Source organism: Bufo gargarizans, chromosome 3 (assembly GCF_014858855.1).
Source record: "Bufo gargarizans isolate SCDJY-AF-19 chromosome 3, ASM1485885v1, whole genome shotgun sequence".
NCBI lineage: Eukaryota > Metazoa > Chordata > Amphibia > Anura > Bufonidae > Bufo > Bufo gargarizans.
Genome location: NC_058082.1, coordinates 280,189,967 through 280,213,074, shown reverse-complemented (window position 1 = coordinate 280,213,074; position 23,108 = coordinate 280,189,967). Strand labels below are relative to the sequence as shown.

The window sequence follows — 23,108 nt, the reverse complement described above, 5'->3', positions numbered from 1 at the left end:
CATATAAAAACCGAAATGGGGAGGGGTAAAATACAGTCGGAAGCTGTGGGGACAAATAGGGCAGGCACAAGAGCCCTAAAACCTAAAAGGGCAAAAATATCTCCAAGTACTAAAAGAATAAGAATAATAAAGATAATAAATGATAATACCACTAAAAACCTAGTATAGAGAAAATAATCAAGGTACTTATCTGCTGGAGCAGCAAAGAAAGAGGAAGTGGCCAGCCAGAGATGTCCCTTATATAGGGGTAGAAGGGGTGGAGTTGTTACCATGGTTACTCTTATGGTTTTTTTTTCTTCAATTGTCTTTGCTGCTAAATTCCAGTAAAGAAAGAGTTAAGCAAATATGAGCCTCCGTGTCTTGATATAAAATTATTGTGTGGTGGGCAGTGTGGGGGAAACTACCGTGTGGGGGAAACTACTGTGTGGGGGCAGTGTGGCGGAAACTATTGTGTGGGGAAACTACTGTCTGGGGGGCAGTGTGGGGGAAACTACTGTGTGTGGGGCAGTGAGGGGGAAACTACTGTGTGGGGGAAATTACTGTGCGGGACAAGTTACTATATGGGGGCAGTGTGGAGCAAATTACTGTGTGGGGGGCGTTGTTATTGGGGGAAATTACTGTAGGGGAAACTACTGTGTAGGGGAAATTATTGTTTGGGGGCAGTGTGGGGGAGACTACCGTGTGGGGGAAACTACTGTGTGGGGGGCAGTGTGGGTGAAAACGACTGTGTGGGGGCAGTGTGGGGGAAATTACTGTGGGGGGTGATTACTGTGGGAACAGTGTGGGGGAAATTATTGTGTGGGGGCAGTGTGGGGGAAACTACTGTGTGGGGGGCAGTGTGGGGGAAAACTACTGTGTGGGGGAAATTACTGTGGGGGAAAAATTACTATATGGGGCAGTGTGGATGAAATTACTGTGTGGGGGGCGTTGTTATTGGGGGAAATTACTGTGTGGGGGAAAATTACTGTGTGTGGGGAAACTACTGTGTGGGGGAAATTACTCTGTGGGGCACATTACTATATGACGCAGTGTGGGGGAAATTACTGTGTGGGAGAAATTACTGTGGGGGCAATGTGGGGGAAATTACTGTGGGGGGCAGTGTGGGGGAAACTACTGTGTGGGGGGCAGTGTGGGGGAAACTACTGTGTGGGGGGCAGTGTGGAGGAAATTACTGTGTGGGAGCAGTGTGGGGGGGGGGGGCGTTGTTATTGGGGAGGCACTGTAGGGGCAATTCTATTATTTCTGGGGACACTATACAGTGATTATTACCTGGAGCACAATATAGAGTGTTATTATTACTGGGGGCACTGTAGGGGGACACTATAACTGCTGTAGACACTATAGGGATATTTAGGGTAATTTATCAAACTGGCGTATAGAACTGGGTTAGTTGCCCATAGCAGCCAATCAGATTCCACCTTTCATTTTTGACAGCTCTTTTGGAAATCCAGTTCTACGTTACACCACTTTGATGAATGACCCAAATTATGTCTTCTGGGGTCACTATTTTTTCAGCAGTGTAGTACCTGGGGCATTGGGGGGCACAACAGGCACAGTATTGGGGGTGGCAGCAGGTGGACACTGTGGGAACACCAGGATGAGGAGGTTGATGGAAAAACTGAGAAATATAACGCGTCTGTATTACAAACTCTGTAGAGACGAAATGCGGCTGAAAGAATTTGTCATGGCGGTCTAACAGAGAAGAGGAAAGAGAAGGTCTACATGACAGGAGATGTTCCTGGATGTAAGAGGTATGTGGTTAAGTATTCGGGGGGTGGGCATAGAAAGGACCTGCCCCAGGTGCCTAACACCCTAGGCACGCCACTGTGTACAAGCCATTTTTTTGTGGGATGATCACTAGTTTTTATTGATACCATTTTGGAGTGTGTATGACATTGTATTCATTTTTTATTCAGTTTATTTGGGGACATGAAGCTGGGTAGCCGGGTTTGCTGGGTAGTGGATGTCATACCCTATTATGGTCAATAGGGTCCAGCGGGCAGAAGTCAGTGTCAGATCCTAGAAATTAGCCTCAGGTGTCTGCTGTGTCCAGCAACTATGGTCCTCACTTCACACCGGAGTAGTGCCATCTTTAAAGAGGACCTGTCACCGCTCCTGACATACCTGTTTTAATAGCTTCATGCATTCCCCTTGTAATAACAATTCTGGAGTTTCTATTCTTATGGCTCTATGTTGTGCCGTTCCTTTATTATTTCTACTAAAAGTTATAAATTAATTGCTAGCAGTCTGTAGTAAGGGTACAGAGGGAAGGTAACCAGTTGGGGGTGTACCTGCACAGACTCACTCTATCTAATCAGTGCTGCTATTTTCAAACTGTGCAGGTACAAATCCCCAACTGGGTAACTCCCCTCTGTACCCTTTGGCCTCTTTCACACGAGCGTGACGGATTGGCTCCAGATGCGTTCAGGGTACATTCAGTGAAACTTGCACCATTTTGCAAGTAAGTTCGGTTAGTTTCGTCTGCGATTGTGTTCAGTTGTTCAGTTTTTTCCACGTGGGTGCAATGTGTTTTGATACGTTTTTCATGTGCGTGATAAAAAAATGAAGGTTTACAAACAACATCTCTTAGAGACAATCAGTGAAAAACACATTGCATCCGCACTTACTTGCGGATGCAATGCATTTTTCATTGGAGCCCCATTCACTTCTATAAGGGCAGGGCTCCGTGAAAAACGCAGAATATAGAACATGCTGCGTTTTTCACGCAACACAGAACTGATGTGTGAAAAAAACACTCATGTACACAGACCCATTGAAATGAATAGGTCAGGATTCAGTGCGGGTGCTATGCGTTCACGTCACGCATTGCACCGCCTCTTAAAACTCTCTCATGTGAAAGGGGCCTTACTGCAGACTGCTAGCAATTCATTCATAAATTCTAGTAGAAATAATAAAGGAATGGTACATCATAGAGCCATAAGAACAGATGCTCCAGAATTGTTATTACATGGGGAATGCATGAAGCTATTAAAATAGGCATATCAGGAGAGGTGAAAGGTCCTCTTTAAAGACCCGACATCCGCTGTACATGTACAGCGGATGTCGGAAAGGGGTTAAAGGGATTGTTCACCTTTGTAGACTTTGACAGACCACACACAGTGGCTGGGCAGTGATGGAGCCAGAACCCAGGGGCAGAGTTCAGCGAAGTATGATTACCACTGTATGAAATATGAAAAGTCCACAATATAAAGTTAACTTTTCTTTAGTTTGTCATAATGCTTTATCACAACAGTTTATGCATCCTTGATTTGTTGCACTTTATGCAGGCATGTCAGGCAGACCTCTAGCGATTTAATAACTGCTTCTTTATTCAGTCTGCCCTTAGTAAGGGCTCATGCACATGAACATGTCCTGCCTGTGCCATGCATTGGTGACCGCAAATGTCAGCCCCAATGCATGGGCACCGCCCAAGTGTCCTGCGGTGGTAGATGCAGACCACTTCAAATTGGGTCCGCGATCTGTCTGCACCTCCAAAAAATAGAACATGTTTAGTTTTTTTCGCTGAGTGGAGGCATTGACTGAAATGCCACGAAAGTGCCCCGTAGTGCTTCTGTGGCCTTCTGCTCTATGCCTCAGATCTGTATCTTCAGGATCATCTGTGATGTGGTGCTCACACGGCTGGCGCCCGTATATTGACAACCCGTTGTTTGTAGGTCTCAATACGGCCATGGCTGGCACATGTTCGTGTGCATGAGCTCTAGGGGTGTTGTCACACATACTGCTTTTTGTGGCGGTTTTTGGAGCCAAAGCCTGAAGTGGATAAGAAGGGCAATGAGAGATATAAAGGAAGGACTTTTATTAGACCCACTTCAGGCTTTGGGTCAAAAACTGCCACAAAAAGAAGTGTGTTTGACACCACCCTAAAACACAAGAGCAAAAAAGCTTGTTTTATTTTATTTTTTATTGATGACTGCATGTGTGATTGGAATGTATATGTTTGGTATGTGAAAGAGAGTCCTAATGGAGGTAATAAAGACTCACATTTCACTTCAGGAGGTCCAAGTGTGGCCTTTTCTGCTGGACAGTCACTGACAATCACCATACTCTGGAGATTAGGCAAAACAAGTTCAAATACATTTACTAACATACTCGAGTCTGGTTCAGCACATTCACTGCATGTCGGCACATTGTACATTGTGTCTGTTCCTGCAATATTAAATCAATATTTGAGTTGGTTTTCCTTAATCATTTCCTTCCCTGGATTGTAATTGTAATAGATTTTAATAAACATTCATTCATTTGCATTCATATATCCATCTTTTAATGACAGAACACATCTCAGGAACAATACAACCAAGCCTTTATAGCGATTTACCATTTGTAATCTTTAAATCTTCATAAGAATGCTCAGTTGCCCGGAAATGCAAGGTCAAATGTTCTTCAGTAATTGGCTTTCACATCTATGTTTCTTTCATTTGGGAAGGTGCCACCATCTCCAATAGCTTCTGCAAACATGCATTTTTTTTACATTCCTTGTGCAGCAGATCATAGGACAACATGCCTCTCTTCTGCACCCAATCCATGGTTCGTAGTCATTCATTGCTTTTTTTATTTTTATTATTATCTTGTGCTTAACAAAAGCTGTGGAAGTACATGGGTGACATGTAGGAGTAAATTTTGGGAGTATCTCTTGATTTATGCCAACAAGTACGCATAAAATGCAGTGTAAATTAACCCTAATCCATAGTAATAAAAGCCCTGTGTACGTGCTCAGGGCTGCGCGTCCGTGTGTGTATGCCGATAATTGAACTGGGCATGCGTGGCGCGCATACCAATCAACACACGGCGCTCCAAACGCTACCTGTACCGCCCACACCAGCACACCGCCCAATCACCGCCGCCCACATGAGTGCGCACTGCGCGCCGACATTACTGTCTCTGCATCACACAGCCACACAGTCCCAGCACTCTCAGCCATAGACAGCAGCCACTGACAACAGTCTCAGCCACCGGTCGCTGACAACAGTCTCAGCACGACCAGTCAGCTCCAGCAGTCAGTGCCACTAGCCACAGCCTCCAGTCACAGGGCCAGCCGTCTCAGCCACCAGTCAGTGCCAGACGTCTCAGCCACCAGTCAGTCTCAGCCACAGTCTCAACCACAGCCAGCACTCAGTGCCAGTAGTCTCAGCCACAAGCCACAGCCATCAGTCAGTGCAAGCAGTCTCAGCCACCAGCTGCACCCAGCAGTTTCAGCTACAGCCACTAGTCAGTGCCAGCAGTCTCAGCCACCAGCGGCAGGCAGCACTCTCAGCCACAGCCAGCAGTCAGTGCCAGCAGTTTCAGCCACAGCAAACAGTCTTGGCCACCAGCCACAGTGCCAGCGCCACCAGCTATAGTGCCAGCAGTCTCAGCCATACAATGTGGTCAAGTTCCCTTGCCATTAAATATAGACTGTTCCTACTAATGTTTATGCACTACTGTTCTAGCGCCCGTTATTGTAACGGGCTTAATGTCTGGTATGTTTTATACTAGAAAACATTACCTTGCTCATGAGGGTCGGAGCCAAGCATTCACATATTGAGGGTCCATATGAAGAATAGACCAACAGTTTTCCTTGAGAAACCCCTTTAATGTCTAGGATATCATTACCCTTTATGGAGAGCAGATATTTTGCATACCGCAGATGTGTATGAGCTAGACATGTTAGCATATTACATATGACACATCGAGAATACGTGCATTTGTCATCCATCAGATTTTGCACCCCACAGATGTCAGTGAGCCCAATGAGGTCATCCGAACCATTTTCTACCTATGCCTATAACACTTATGGGGTCATTTATCAAACTGGTGTAAAGTAGAACTGGCTTAGTTGCCCATAGCAACCAATGAGATTCCACCTTTCATATTCCAAAATAAAAGATAGAAGCTGATTGGTTACTATGGGCAACTAAGCCAGTTCTACTTAACACCAGTTCGATAAGTGACCCCATAAGTTTGCACGTGGACTTTGTACCAGAATTAGGCTACTTTCACACTAGCGTTCGTCGGTCCGCTCGTGAGCTCCGTTTGAAGGAGCTCACGAGCGGACGCGAACGCAGCCGTCCAGCCCTGATGCAGTCTGAATGGAGCGGATCCGCTCAGACTGCATCAGTCTGGCGGCGTTCAGCCTCCGCTCCGCTCACCTCCGCACGGACAGGCGGACAGCTGAACGCTGCTTGCAGCGTTCGGGTGTCCGCCTGGCCGTGCGGATCCGTCCTGACTTACAATGTAAGTCAATGGGGACGGATCCGTTTGAAGATGCCACAATATGGCTCAATCTTCAGGCGGATCCGTCCCCCATTGACTTTACATTGAAAGTCTGGACGGATCCGTACGAGGCTATTTTCACACTTAGCTGTTATATGCTAAAAATAATGCAGACGGATCCGTTCTGAACGGAGCCTCCGTCTGCATTATTATGATCGGATCCGTTCAGAACGGATCCGATCGAACGCTAATGTGAAAGTAGCCTTAACTCTATGGCATCTCAAGGCTGAAAAAATTGCATCAAGCAAGAAGAATGCTATAGATTTCAGGCTCTGAGTGTTTACCATTGCAGGTTGGGGCTGTAGTACTCATGACAGGACATTATCCAGTGTAGATTGCAATGTTTATACTAAATCATGTGTATAATGTGGCTGTTGTAGATTGCATTTTCTGCCAGCATGATTAACTGCAATTAATCAAATTAAAATAACTTTCATAAGCACCTTGGCTTGTTGAGACAGAATCAGACCATACGACTACACTGTCTTTAATGTGAAAAAACTGAAGCCATACCTCCTGTCAGCAGATGCACTGAAGCATGGTGACAATTGATCCTTACCAGCTTCACTCCACTATACTGTGCATGAGCAGGTCTACAATTAGAACTGGTTAAATCCTCAATTATAACTTCTTGGATTTAATAAGAATATACGCAGCTGTGGAAGGTGTAATATTTGCTCATAATGCTGCAGGTAGATGACGTTATTCTTGGCAGTAGAGGTCCAATCATCTAGTCTTGCTTTCCCTCTTAATTCAACACAAGGCAGTTTATTTGCTTATATGATGTCAGTACATATGAACATTTTGGAATCCATTGCCTTCTGCCCACCTAAAAAATGATGTGAGAAGTCCTTTCTCGAATTGTATTATCTGACCTAATCCAAATGTTATAGTAAGCATAGTTGATGGAAGTATCTCTACAGTCACTACCGATCTGTGTAATTTCCTCCTATATATAGCAAAAGAAGATAATTATGCCTGGGAACAGAGATTTCCACCTTAAAATACACTGGATCAGTAGAAAGGAGAATTGTGTTAGAGCTCACTGGTCACAAAACTATACAACTTGGCTTTGTCAGCATGGTCAACACTATTAGGCCTATTGCACACGGCCGTTTTTTTTCCCCGTTTACTGGCCGTTTTTTGCGTTCCGTATACGGTCCGTATACGAAACCATTAATTTCAATGGTTCCGCAAAAAAAACTGAATGTACTCCGTATGCATTCCGTTTCCGTATTTCCGTTTTTACATAGAACATGTCCTATTATTGCCCGCAAATCACAGTCCGTGGCTCCATTCAAGTCAATGGATCTGCAAAAAAAACGGAACACATACGGAAATGCATCCGTATGTCTTCCGTTTCCGTTCCGTTTTTTCCTGAACCATCTATTGAAAATGTTATGCCCAGCCCAATTTTATCTATGTAATTACTGTATACTGTATATGCCATACGGAAAAATGGAACGGAAAAACGGAACAGAAACGGAAACACAACGGAAACGAAAAACGGAACAACGGATCCATGAAAAACGGACCGCAAAACACTGAAAAAGCCATACGGTCGTGTGCAATAGGCCTTAAACTGGGCTTACTGCCTGATGGAGCTAATCATATTTACATTTTTATTAATCTGCAAATGAGCAAGTTGGAGCACCAGGGGTTGGGGCTGAATCCTTGGAGCACTGTTTTGTAATACCCCCTGTGATTTCCCGTAGTTGGACACCTTCATCACAGCCTATTGCAATGGAGCAGGTAAATGTGACTCAAGGTTTAAAGGAAAACTAAGGGTTCACAAAGAGAGTTTTTGGAGGAGGTTTTGTGGTAGATTTTCCTGTAGAAGAAAATGTATATATAGGGAGGTAAGTATCCTAGGGGATTGCAACTAATTATATTGTATTTCCTTTAAGATATATATGGATCTGAACTGAAAAAAGGAATTAAAAATATGAGTGTCATAGGTGTCACGACATTCTCACTCTTCGGCCTCTTTCACACGAACGTAAGGGCTCCGTGCCCGTGCTGCAGACCGCATACAGCGGTTCTGCAATACACGGCTCACCAGCCATGTGCATTCTGAATCACGGATGTGGACCGATTCACTTGAATGGGTCCCCAAATCTGGAGATGCGGTGCGGAATATAAGCACAGAACGGAACCCCACGGAAGCACTATGGAGTGCTTCTGTGGTGTTCTGTTCTTTCGTCCTGCAAAAAGATAGAACTTGTTCTATCTTTTTGTGGAACGGACGGATCGCGGACCCCATTCAAGTGATTTGTGGTCCACAGCATGGGCATGGAGCCCTTACGTTCGTGTGAAAGAGGTCTTATTATCTCAGTCCACTGACTACTGGGAGGACACATGCATGATGTTTGAGATTTTTTAAAACATGCGAGTGTCTGTTGTCAGCAATAGTCGGACTGGTTATCAGATACACCTGTCCATAACAGCGCTAAGAAAACTGACAGTAGTCAGTGCACTGATACAATAAGGCCTCATGCACATGACCGTTGCTTGGGTCCGCATCCGAGACGCCATTTTTGCAGCTCGGATGCAGACCCATTCACTTCAATAGGGCCGCAAAAGATGCGGACAGCACTGCGTGTGCTGTCCGCATCCGTTGCTCAGTTCTGAGGCCCTGCAAAAAAAAAATATTGCATGTCCTATTCTTGTCCGTTTTACGTTTCTACAATGGGCCATCCGCTCCGTTCCAAAAATTGCGAAAGGCACATGGATGGCTTCCATTTTTTGCGGAACCGCGGACCGCAAAAAAACAAATGGTCATGTGCATGAGGCCTAACAGTGAGAATGCTATGACACTCGTATTTCTAATTCAGATATATAAAATAATAGAGTAGTTTTAATTTCAATTCACTGTACCCATTAGTGGGGGGCTGATTTGTCAGTCAAGGATTCTCTCTCCCACTGAGAGGAATACAAGATTTTCCTGTAGGTTTTTCAGCCGAAGCCAGAAGGTAAGGATAAGTATAAGGCTACGTTCACATATGCAATGTGAACTCCGGCAGAGGAATAGACAGACGAAACTTACCATATCCGGCATAGCCGGATAGGGCTGCCCACCGCCGGATCCCCATTGACTACAATGGGATCAAAGGGGATCTAGTCAAAAGCCAGACAAAAAAGCACTGCATGCATGATTTTTTGAACTCCGTCTGTTTATACCTCTGCCGGATCAGGCTTCCGGAGTTCACATTGTGTAAGTGAACTAATTATGCCTGATAGTTGCAGCTACCTTTGTGGCCCATTTAAAAAATAAATACATTATTTCCATAAAAAACCCCATTAGGGTGTTGCCATGTTACATCTTTTTCTTTGCATTTTTGGCTTTTAAATGATACCTAAACATTCTTACGCAGCTATAAACTGATAAACCACAGCTGCATTAAGTGCAGCGCAGCCTCCCATTAAAAACAGTGGGAGGCTGATCAAGCGCCGCTACCAGATTCCACTCCAAACTTCCCTGGCAAAAACCCTGTGTGAATGGGGCTCTTCTACAAAAAAAAGCTGTGTTTGTTGCACATTTTGTAATATCCTATTGGTGTAACATCTGGCTGCAGCGTATTGCGCTCCAAAAAAAAAAGGTAAATAAAAAAACATTGGGGGACATTCCTCCAAACTGCCTCAGTTGGCCATAGCAACCAATGAGATCGATCCTTTTATTTGCCAGAGGAGCTCTGAAAAAATAAAAGATGGAATCGGATTACTATGGACAACCAAGTCAGTTTCCTTAGCACCAGTATCATGCCAGCTTTCTTGGACATCCAATTGGGTGGTCTTGACTCTTGGTTGAACATTATCTTGTGTATGGTCTGGCAATGTTCCCCCTGTCTGAAGCGTTGGTTTTCTTGTGTACTTCCATGTCACAGTACATACTGAAATGGTTTATTACTGTAAATGAATAGAACTGCAGTTTTCATACCTCCCATTCCTGTAGTGTTCATTTGGCCCGGGTTTTGAAGCATTGAGCATTGTAAACATGCACGTTGTACTTTATTGTGTTTTGCTGGCAGATCAGCTTCCCTGCCACCAGCTTCATCTATCCTGCAAAACAAAAGAAGATCCCTTGTCTGCTGCTTTAGTTGCTTGCTCGAGAAAGGAGCAGCTGAACCTCACATGAACTTGTGTGCTGTGTAGTGTAACCTTCAAAGCACTGCCATTAAGTGCACAATTGTCTGCTTGGCAACGCTGACATCTCCAGATAAGCTTATTCCTTGCATGCTTTATGTTTTGGAGGATGAAATATTTAGGAAATGGACCATTTGTTTTTCCCTTTCACCGTACAATTTGTATATTCCAAATGCAGGAATTCAAACACCAATAATTAGACTCTTGGATGCTTCATATATCCTAGCATGTAATCTGCAACATTCGGAGATTCAAGAAAACAATTTGCCCATTTACTGACAACTCTGTGGAGATGCTCTGATCGGAGTAGTATATAATGCGGCTTTCACATTAAAGGGGTTGTCTTATCTCGCTTTTAATAAGGCGAGATGAGGCCTGGCCACCTCCCCTGGCCTTTTGCTGTTTCAGCAGCTCTCATTGCTGTGCATGAGAACTACGGAAACGCGTAGCACAGCAACCTCATCTCATCTTGGACATTTTTTTTTAGGGTATTTAGAATAGTTTTAAAGTTATAAAAAAGGTTAGTTAGACTGTTCCGGCAGACTGTTCCGGCAGAGAACAGCCTGCCGGAGTTTGCAGGTTTCAGCATAGCCGGATAGTGCATTGACTCTAATAGGATATGCTGGGGATCAGGCCACTCCCCAGCATGTCAACTGGGATTCGGACAGACAAAAATTGCTACATGCATTGGTTTTTGTCCAGCCAAATCCCAGCATGTAGCCTGGGAACGGTCAAATCTCTGCCACATACCATTATAGTCAACAATGTCCAGTGGGGCACACGGCAGTATTCGGCTATGCTGGATCCAGAGAACTCCAACAGGTTACTCTCTGCCAGAACAGCCTGGCGGATTTATTTGACACTTGTGTGAATGTAGTCTTATCCTCTAAGGCCCTTTCACACGTGCGTCGTGGAAGAGGTCCGGATGAGTTGCGGGTGCATTGCGGGGAAACCCGCGCGAATGCACACACAATTTCAGTCAGTTTTGTCTGCGATTGCGCTGTTCAGTTTTTTCCGCTCAAGTGCAAACATTTTAATGCGTTTTGCACGCGCATGATAGAAAACTGAATGTGGTACCCAGACCCGAACCCGGACTTCTTCACTGAAGTTCGGGTTTGGGTTCTGTAGATTTTATTATTTTTCATTATAACATGGTTATAATAGAAAATAGCATTCTGTATTAAAGAATGCTACTAAGTATAATGTCCCTTAATGGACATTTTACTTAGCATTCTGTATTCAAAAATTCTATTATTTTCCATTATAACCATGTTAGAAGGGAAAATAATACAGTGAATGGACCTCATTCCGATTTAATATCATCTCCTTAGAACCCATCCGTGAAAATCGCATAGCATCCGCACTTGCTTGCGGATGCAATGCAATGCAATGCGATTTTCACACAGCCCCATTTACTTCTATGAATGGGGAATATAGAACATGCTGCGATTTTCATGCAAAGCACAAGTGATGCGTAAAAAACATTGCACATGTACACAGCCCCATTTACTTCTATGAATGGGGAATATAGAACATGCTGCGATTTTCATGCAAAGCACAAGTGATGCGTGAAAAACATTGCACATGTACACAGCCCCATTAAAATTAATGGGTCAGGATTCAGTGCGGGTACAAAGTGTTCACAGAAAACTCGCCCGTATGAAAGAATCTAATGCCTTATTCACACAGTCAGTGTTCGGTCAGTGATTTCCATCAGTGTTTTTTACTCCAGGTGCGGCTCTAAACACAGAATAGGTGCCGATTTTTCCCTTATACCTTATCTCTGTGGAGGCTCCAATCCTGGTTTTGGCTCACAATCACTGATGGAAATCACTGACCAAAACACTGACATGTGAATAAGGCCTAAGGAGTGAGGTAAACAACGGCAAAAAACTTTTGATTGATTTATGTATTGGCTTTTGTGACAGGATATCACAGTCAAACTTAGAACTGTAAAGGTACACTATTGTAAAAAAGTGCGTACATCCCTGACATTTTTGTAAATATTTTATCATGTCTTTTCATGGGACAACACTGAAGATTGGACACTTTGATACCAAGTAGTCAGTGTATAGTGTGCCGTCAAAATAACTGAACACACAGCCATTAATGTCTAAACGGTTATATATAAATATTTTCAGACCGAATTCCATTTCAAATGCTTTGCTTTGCTCAACACTAGTCCCCATAAAAGTGACCCATTAAAGGGAACCTGTCATGTTGAACATGGTGTTAGACCTGCAGGCAGCAGGTTATAGAGCAGGAGAAGCTGAGCAGATTGATGTATAGTTTTATGGGAAAAGATTCAGTATAAGGCCTCTTTCACACGGGCGTCAGTTTTTTTGCCCGGATAAGAGGCGGGTGCGTTGCGGGAAAATGTGCGATTATTCCGCGCGAGTGCAAAACATTGTAATGCGTTTTGCACTCGCGTGAGAAAAATCGCGCATGTTTGGTACCCAAACCAGAACTTCTTCACAGAAGTTCGGGCTTGGGATTGATGTTCTGAAGATTGTATTATTTCCCCTTATAACATGGTTATAAGGGAAAATAATAGCATTCTGAATACAGAATGCATAGTATAATAGTACTGGAGGGGTTAAAAAAAATAAAAAAAGTTAACTCACCTTATCCTCTTGATCGCGTAGTTCCCGGTCCCTTCTTTACTAGCTGTGGGCTAAATGACCTGTGGTGACGTCAGATCACATGCTCCAATCACATGGTCCATCACCATAGTGATGGAGCATGTGATCTGACATCACCACAGGTCCTTTAGCCCACAGCTAGGACCGGGAACTACGCGATCAAGAGGATAAGGTGAGTTAACGTTTTTATTTTTTTTAACCCCTCCAGTACTATTATACTATGCATTCTGTATTCAGAATGCTATTATTTTCCCTTATAACCATGTTATAAGGGAAAATAATACAGTGAATAGACTGTCACCTAGAACCCATGCGTGAAAATCGCACCGCATCCGCACTTGCTTGCGGATGCTTGCGATTTTCACGCAACCCCATTCATTTCTATGGGGCCTGCGTTACGTGAAAAACGCAGAATATAGAACATGCTGCGATTTTCACGCAACGCATAAGTGATGCGTGAAAATCACTGCTCATGTGAACTAGGGTTGTTGCGGGTATCGAAATTTCGATACCCAATCGATACTTTTGTCCCAGTATCGATACGATACCGGGATTTCCGTTTTTTCGATACTGGGCTGCGCTTCTGCGCAGTCTAGTATCTCTGAACATGAGCGCGCTGCTATCGGCGCGCTCATGTTCTCTCAGCAGCACGGGGAGAAGGAAGCTGTCCTCCCTCCCCCCTGTGCTGCTGCCGCTGCCACCAATGAGAAGAGAGGGGCGGAGGAGGGGCGGCAATGAGAAGAGAGGGGCGGCACCACGGAGGAGGGGCGGCAATGAGAAGAGAGGGGCGGCAATGAGAAGAGAGGGGCGGAGGAGGGGCGGGCGCACTGCGCCACCAATGATAGGTTTATTTCCACACAGAGCGGCGCCCAGCGATGTCTCTGCACTCACCATTAGTCCTGGGCGCCGCTCCGTTCGCCTGCAGTGCTCCATTACTGTCTCCTCTCCTGCTCCACATGCTGCTGATTACTATCGGAGCGATGGGAGGAGACATCAGCTTCACTAGTGGGCGTTCCTTTTCCCTGCGCTGCGATTGGACAGCGCTACAGCCAGGGAGAAGGAACGCCCACTAGTGAAGCTGATGTCTCCTCCCATCGCTCCGATAGTAATCAGCAGCATGTGGAGCAGGAGAGGAGACAGTAATGGAGCACTGCAGGCGAACGGAGCGGCGCCCAGGACTAATGGTGAGTGCTGGGACATCGCTGGGCGCCGCTCTGTGTGGCCTGATAGTGAAAGTCTGGAGTCCCATATAGTAGTCAGTCTAACACATACAGGAGGCGGGTGCTGGCAGCAGAATCGCATTGCCGGCACCCTGCCCCTGACAGGGAGCTGCGATCAGCGGCAGTTAACTGCCGCTGATCTGCCAGTACCCGCCTCCTGTATAAAGGGGTAATTATCATTGGTGGTGCAGTGTGCCCCCCAACCCATTAAAATCATTGGTGGCACAGTGCGCCGGCCCATCTCAACCCCCCAGTATTAAAATCAGGGACCTCTCCCCTCCCCTCATTGGTGGTGCAGTGGCAGCTTCTGATCGGAGCCCCAGCAGTGTAATGCTGGGGCTCCGATCGGTTACCATGGCAGCCAGGACGCTACAGAAGCCCTGGTTGCCATGGTAACATCCCTGATGCTGTGTGCACAAAGCACAGAGCAGCAGGGACAGTGTGAAGTCCTATTCACCCTGATAGAGATCTATCAGGCTGAATAGGAAAAGGGATGAAAGATCCCAGGTTCTAGCCCCTAAGGAGGGGAAATAGTTATTAAATAAAAAGTGTAAAAAAAAAACAAAAAAAACCCCCACTAAAATATGAAGTATAAATCACCCCCTTTTCCCAATTTCACATATAAAATATATAAATAATAAACATATTACGTCGCCACGTCAGAAAAGTCCAAACTATTAAAATATAAAAAAAAATCTAGGTGGTGAATGCCGGAACAGAAAAAATAAAATAAAAACTGCGCGATTCGCCATTTTTAAAAATGAGGAATGCACGTGGCTTTTTTTGTTTATTTTTTTTGCGTGGTATCGAATGGTATCGAGTATCGCAATACTTTTTCATGGTATCGAAACCAAATCAAAAATTTGGTATCGCAACAACTCTAATGTGAACAGCCCCATAGAAATGAATGGGTTAGGATTCAGTGCGAGTGTAATGCGTTCAAATCACGCATCGCACCCGCGCGGAATACTCGCCCGTGTGAAAGGGGCCTAACTTGTATTTTATACATTTATATTCCCCCTCATTCTGGGCTGTGAAGTGAAGCAGTCCTATTAGTGTCTGACTGCTCTCTGTCTGTACAGAGTCATAGAGGGGAGGCTGTCAGTCACTTATAGGACCATTTCCCTGCCTTTAAAGTCCAGAATGAGCAGGACTAAATGAATGAAATACAAGTTATACTAAATCTTTTCCCATAAAACTGTCAATCTGCTCAGCTCCTTCTGCTCTATAAGTTGGTGCCTATAGCTCACTTTGCATTTTCATGGTGGCAGGTTCCCTTTAAAATAAAGCATGTCATTTCAATTGAATGTGCTATATTATGGAATTATTCCTTGTATTTATAAAAAAAAATTATTCAATAATGTCAAGATTTCGACCAGTAATGTGCTATCATAGTGCCCCTATTAATATTGCCATAATTATGTTCCCAATAATGTGTGACAAAGTTGCCCCAATAAAAGTGACTAACAACCGCCTGGTGATCTACTCGGTAATGGCCGCAACATTTCCAGTAGATCATGATCAACAGCTATCTCCCTATATTTTATCTGTTATTTGGAGGCACTTTGGATTCTCCAAGAAAACAGCATTATTATTTTAGGTTTTGGCATTGATATTTGAATACATGTTGGGCTATGACTGCATCTGGTGCTAAAGATTCAAACGTGCTCAGCATTGATAGACATGCACATAAATGACACTGTCTAGAGTTGTCTCTCTCTGTGGGCTTGATGTGATGTGTAGATTAGTTGAGAGCCGGATTAGCATTTACTGAAGGTCATCACAGTTTTAGAAAACTGACGCTGAAAAGGTCAGTTTAAGGTTTTCATTTGTTTCCGTTACAAGGAAAGGGTCTGTCAGCATCTGTCACATGCATGACTTGGTGGTAACTACACTGCTAATTTGTGATGTGTGTCAGGCGTAATAGGCCAGCTCCTTCATTCTTCTGCAGCAGATTAATAAGCTCCTGCAAGGGTCATTGTGTGCTGTGTTATGTATGAGAGCTTCTTGACAGCGCTGCCTTACCTGTAAGTGTGGACAAGCATTTCAAGTGGGAATGCGTACAGATTCACAAAGCCTGCCAGCGTGGAAGGAAAAGAAAGAAAGCATAATACAGGAGCATGTGTATAAAGCCTTCAGCATGGCTTCCCACCACAATAAGTGTAGCCAGATTAATAAGTGTCACCAGCATTTCCGGCTCACAAGTGTCTACAGTAAGTTACACGAAAAGCATCAGATTTCCAATCACTTTCTGCACGGTGTTTAGTTGTTACAATAGTTAATCTATAGGCTTCAGCAGGGACACTGACATCACATCAGATGGGTGCCAGGATAAGCCATGGGAAAGGGCATTGATTAAAATCCTAGGGAAAGCAAACATTGATTCTTCAGAACAGATATTTTAGTCACAAACAGGTGTCACAGTGGCTGTGTGCATTTAAAGGGGTATCCCTTCTCACATGAAATGTCCTTCGTCAATGAGCTGATCAAGAGAATGTCTTGCCTCTGGGATGCCCTGGAATCAGCTGTTGTTACCAGGGAAATCATCTTACTAGTCTTCATTTTATGAGAAAGCATTAGCGTACAGCCACTGTGCGCGGTTTAGTACCCCGCAGCCAGTTAGGCCAAATAACAAATAAAGACCGTACTGTATAGCCAGTCTGCATTGTCAATGGCTGCACGGCGATTAACAATGCAATGGAATGGAAATCTGTGGAATATAAAGTTTGTCACTCTTTATACTTCGGTTTTTTAGAATTATAGCTGTAAAATATCTAACATTTTTTCTTTTTCTGTTTGCTTCTGAAGCTCTTAACATGATGCACATATTCCCTGCATAACGGGATGTCCAGATGATTCTACAATGCCATGTAAACACTAGTAACAACCCAAAGTCAGTGGGAAAGCAGTGGGAAGATGGAAGAACTCTATAAAGAAACACCAGATCTGCAAATGGACTTGAATGGCAATCCCTCCACTATCCCAAACAAGCTGGAGAATGGGGTCACACAGCTGATTACTGCAGAAGCCTGGAATATTAACCCATCTGGTCTAATGAAAAAAACGCTCTCCCCCCTTGTTACTCTGCCGGCTGCCCCTGTCCATAGCCCCTCATCTGATTCCCAGAGTGGGGTAGCACTGAAAGTGGCTGCAACTGTTCTTCAACCTATTTGCTTGGGAGACAGCCCTGTTGTACTACCAGGTACATTGGCAGGTTGCAAGTGGCACACCACCTCAAATAAACACCAGCAGCAGCAGCACACCCTATGTTATAACAACACAAGGTCCTGTACCACTGCCCGTACTTTTGGAGCAGCATGTTTTTCAGCAATTGAACTCTCCATTGGTGTTGCCTCAAGCATCTCCATGCCCTGGCCCCACCATCCAGAACCACCTTTTCCCAGGAACGACTGCTACTACTGTTGGTCAGCCACAAATATTAGACCAAAAAATGTCCAGTCCTGTACAGGAAGCTGTACTTCCTCCAGTTTTTCAAACACCAGGCTTTTCAGCTGTTCTACAGGATTTATTTCCTCCCCCAAGTTTAGGCACACCCTCTCCTTGTCATTCATCTCCAGATATAAACCCCATTCCCCCTCCAGTCTTCAGTTCCCCTTTAGCTCCTTTAGTTCCACCAGCCACCCTCCTGGTTCCATATCCTGTCATTGTTCCCCTACCAGTGCCTCTGCCTATACCAATCCCAATCCCAGTGCCACAGACTGAAAAGGACGGTAAGGGAAATGTGGACCTTCCTAAATCTACAGTAGAAATCCTGAAGAGTTGCAAAGCTACCCAAACTACCCAAGAGAAAGAAGAAACTAAACCTTTTGAATACACAGCAAAAACTGAATTTCCACAGTTCCATCGACACTCTGTCATTAAAATAAATAATGAAAATGAAGCGCTTGATCTTTCCATGAAAACTGAGCCACTGGTTGACAATGATACAAGTGCTGAAGTTCTCCAGGAGGATGGTGTTTTAGATCTCTCAGTCCCTGTACACAAGAGATGTGCAAGCACTAGTACTCAAGTTGGCACATCTGCATCAAGTATGTCACAGTGTGACCTTGTAGGTCCTTCCACAGGTAAAAGCTTCCCTGCTACAACCTTGAACTCTTCCTTAGTCCAAAATGAACTGACACAGAAACAGGACAACAGAGTCATCTGCACCAACACTGCTGAAGTATTGCGCCAACCAAAATGGGTTTCCGAGCCAAGCGGCAGAGTGAGTTATGAGCCGAAAATGTCCAACAACATTGAGCTGGTGAGCAGTTCCCAAACAGCAAAGGTCATTGTTTCTGTGAAAGATGCCGTTCCTGCCATATTTTGTGGCAAAATAAAAGGACTTTCTGGCGTTTCAACCAAAAACTTTTCCTTTAAGAGAGATTTGCCCCAGGACTCTATGATGCAGAGCTACGATATGAAGAGTCAGACAGAGGTGAGAGAGAATTCCGATGCTTTACGAAAGCAAGTGAAGAACAGAGGCATGAAGATAAAGAAAGTAAATTCCCAAGAGATACATATCCTTCCAATCAAAAAGCAGAGACTGGCAGCTTTTTTCCCTAGAAAATAGTATGTGCCCAAAAGTGCTGCAAGAAACAAACAAAGCTTACTACAGTTCAGATATCTTATGCCACCGTGTTGGCACGAGGCATACAAAGACTTCAGCTTTCTTATTCATTTTGTAAAGGTAAGAGCGGACTATGTACTCACACAGCAAGTGCTTACCTTTACCTGTAAAAAGAAACTTTGTAATTTATTAAATTTGGGAGGGGGGTAAATAGCTACAATATCTACTATGTTTTTTTGTAACTTGTACTGGGCCACAAAACAACTTATTTTTAAGCAGATTGCACATTTTATGCAGCCTTTACTAGACGGATGAGTTGGCCAGAGCTGTTTTTACTGCCAAGATTTGCTTATATGCTGTATTTAATATCAATTGCATATTTAAAATAAATGTTTGTATGTGTTCATGACTCACTGTCTTGTGCTTGTGTTATGCTGCTAGACAAAGATATTCAAGGGACTGAAACGTATATAAAATATTCTCTGTAGTTCAGGGGAAGCAGAAAATTGTATTGCATTTATAGTTACTTACACACATTTAAAGGGACATAGTTATCATTTTTATATAACATATTGACCCCTTGACACTAAACATTTTTTATTTTTTCTCTCCACCTTCCAAGAGCCATAACGTTTTTACTTTTCTGTTCACATAGCCGTATGAAGGCATGTTTTTGCAGGACAAGTTGTATCTTTTCATGACACCATTTAGTTTAGCAGGGCTTAGGGCTTAATAGGAAGATTACCATGGCTGCCATGACATGGTGGCTCAGAGGGAACCCTTTTATTGGCTAACTACTCGGATACCACGCTTACTACTGAAGTTTTAACACAGCCTCTGGTTCAAGAAAAAAAAAAATATTACAATAAGGGTCCATTCACACGTCCGTAGTGTATTGCGGATCCGCAATACACCTGGCCGTCACCCCCAGAGAACTGCTAAGAATAGGACATGTTCTATTTTTTTCCGAATCCGAGGACCGGAAGTTCAGGGCCGGGCTCCGGAAATACGGATGCGGACAGCACACTGTATGACTTCCTTTTCATAATTTTAGCGGGAGACTCACTAATTCATGTGCTCCTCTTTAGCAGTCCAGGATAGCCACACCACTGCTCAGACATTCTGATGCACAATGCACACTGTGCACTGGTAGCCCAAGACACGTTCTACTTGCCCAGCCCTGCTCTTGGATTTGCCAGCATTGTTCACATGAGCATTGCTGGCCAATCCAAGGTCAGCAGGAGGTGTCTTGGGCTCCAAAATACACAGTATGCATCAGGCAGTCTGAAAAGCAGTGTGGCTGTCTTGGATGGCAGAAGAGGAAACCAGATATTGATGGATTTTCAGCTAAAAAGGTAAGTGTGCTGTTCATTCCCCAGTTACTGGGATTTTTTTTTTTCTTTAGCCAGAGGGTTGCTTTGACTAACCAGGATCAGATCAATCTCAGTCATAGAAGGTAGATCTCAGCTGTATTACACAGCCAGTACCCGCTGCCTGTGTAGCTGGCTTAGCTCTTGAGGCTGCTCCATGCACTCCCAGTATGCATGCGATATAAATGACCCAAACGGGTTGACAACCTATATGTGACTATTCTATGTAATTGTTTTACATTTCAAAAATAAATATTGGTGGATAGTTTTCTGTATATAATTTTTGCTCAGCTTTTTCAGCCAATCAGTGTAACAATAGAGAGCCCACTGTAGTGACTGAGAGCATCACACGTTTCACTATTCAGTGTAATACCCTTCTGTGGACATCTTTATCTAGGCCCGTTACTAGAGCAACAGATGTCATACGGTCACCACAATTCTACACTAACTTATCTTTAGGATTACCCTTCAGATAACATTTTCCCTTCACAGAAGTCGTAAACTGAACGATTACGTGTTTACACTCATTGACAAAAAAGAATGCACCCAGATAAAAATGTTGAATTGCTCCAAAACTCAACATGCAGTTATGGCAGATATGTAAACAGTTATAGATGTGGTCTGATAAAAAAAAAAAACAACTGGGTCTTACCAAAAGAGGGTGCAAAAGGCTCTCAGAGGCTATGTTTGGGAAGTGTACCTCTTAGTGTGAAATCTTTGACTTCAAGCCATGCCTCTATGATGCATTCAAAGACATGCTCAGTTGACAGACTTTGAGAGGGGGTGCATCATTGATGAACTGTCCCACCATTAAGGCCATTCTGACCTAGCTGTTAGAGCACAAAGATAAAGAGCGAACCACCGAACCTGGGCAGTCTAGACAAACCACGAGTAGAGAGGATTGTTTGATCCACCAACAAGCAAGATCAGCTCCCAGTTTCATTTTCTATTATCCAAACACAGGTGACACCCTTCATTACATGCTTCTGTCTCTTCCAGGACCATTTCCAGGTGCTTAGCAGAAGGATATTTGGTGTCAAGACACCCACTACGTGTCCTGCCATTGTCAGCCAGCCACCATTGCCTTAGTGGTGTCCTGAACAAGAAAGCTGGACTCTTTAGTGATGAATCCAGTTTCTGTATTGAGGCCTCATGGTGACAACTTAAATCCTGCCTTTGCTATGGAGTGACATACTGCCCCAACTGCTGGTGTGCCGATCTGGGGACCCATTGCATACAACAGTTGGTCACCCCTAGTAGTGATATGAGGGACACTTAACGGCTCAGTAATATGTGCAGACAACGTGTTGCCAATCATGCAGGGCTTCCAACTGCCATTTTTAGCAGGATAATGCTCGACCACACACAGCAAGGCTTTCCCAGGAATGTCTCCACTGCATTTCAACACTTTCTTGGCCCCAGATTTATTCCCAATCGAGATTTATGGGACCTGCTGAGATGCCAGCTTCGCCAACCTACAGGCCCAATGTACGTGTACAGGATCTACAGGCCCAGCTTTAACTATGCAAATGCCATACGGAACTTGAAGGGGTTCTCTGGAAATTAAGAAAATGAAAATACTTAAATATTACTTTATTATAAATATATTCTCAAATACCTTTTCATTATTTATAATGGCTTGTTTTGTCTGGGGAGCAATCATCAGGAGAAATAAAACCACAAAACCTATCCTAATCACACATGAGGACAAGTTACTTTACAACACTGAGCTAAAGATCTGCCTCATCCTCTTCTCTGCTGGTCAGGGATTATTATCCTGAATACAAATGATAAGAACTTTAGCTGAATGTCTGGAGAATTTAGTTCATGAGGAGACATGAAGTACAGAGAAGACAGACTGTGGTAATGGAGACTGCATACAAGTGCTGCTGCTCATTAGCCACACCTCACCCTCCTTTCATGTCTCCTCATCATCTCCATTCCCACAGAGATTCACCTGTATTCAGGATTATGATTCCTGACAAGCAAAGCACAGAGGAGGATGAGGCAGCACTTTGGCTCATTGTGGTGAATTGACTTGTCCTCCTGTGTGATTAGGACAGGTTTTGTGTGTACTGATAGGACAGCGGCCATTTTATTTCTCCTAATGATTGCTCCCTAGACAAAACAAGCCATTCTAAGTAATGAAAGGTATTTGTGAATATGTTTATTATAAAATAATATTTTAATATTTTCATTTTTTTAATTCCTGGAGAACCCCTTTAATGCCTCCACTGTATCCAATCTTGTATCCAGGCAAGAGCTGACCCAATAGGGTACTAGGGCCTACTTTCTATTCCCAAATAAACTTATCTTTTTGCTCAAATATTGTAGTCACTTACATATATCGTTACATTCACACATAGAAAGTTTAATTCAAGTCCAACAACTCCTTAGTGCATTATTTTCTTCAGTCAATGGGTGTACCTGTAAGACCAAGGTGGCAAAACCCCAAAATTTTTAAAGAATATTGTCATCCTTACCTTTCAAAAACCATTACTTTTTTATTTTCTATTTACATGGCTTTATGAGGGATTTTAATAGCACCATTTAATTTACCATATCTTGTATTGAAAATGGAGGGGAAAAAAACTTTGTGGGGTGAATAAAAAAAAAGTGTGGGTTTTGTTTTTACAGCGTTTACTGTGCATTAAAAATGATGGTCATATTCTTACACTCAACTTTTTTTATTTTACCATCTACAAAGCTGTGTTAGGCCTTTTTTTCAGGGTGACCTATAGTTTTTAATAGCACTATTTTCAGGTACACACACTTCTTATTCATTTTTTTTTTTTCAGGGATTGAGGTAAAAAAAAAAATGGTGGTAGGTGTACAAGGAGATAACTTAACCGGAGTAATTGCCGGTCACAACAGTAATTTAGATATGGCACCA

At 43.6% G+C, this 23,108-nt stretch overlaps 1 protein-coding gene across 1 annotated transcript in view; it reads left to right on the top strand.

Annotated features, from left to right (window-relative positions):
• Positions 1-19,445, top strand: part of RAI2 (retinoic acid induced 2) — a 71,415-nt gene extending 51,970 nt beyond the window's left edge. Inside the window, 2 exon segments of the mRNA XM_044286006.1 lie at positions 17,084-17,476; positions 17,478-19,445. Coding sequence (XP_044141941.1) covers positions 17,192-17,476; positions 17,478-18,848 — 1,656 coding nt within the window. The 5' untranslated portion in view covers positions 17,084-17,191 and the 3' untranslated portion in view covers positions 18,849-19,445.
• The last annotated feature ends 3,663 nt before the right edge of the window (positions 19,446-23,108 follow it).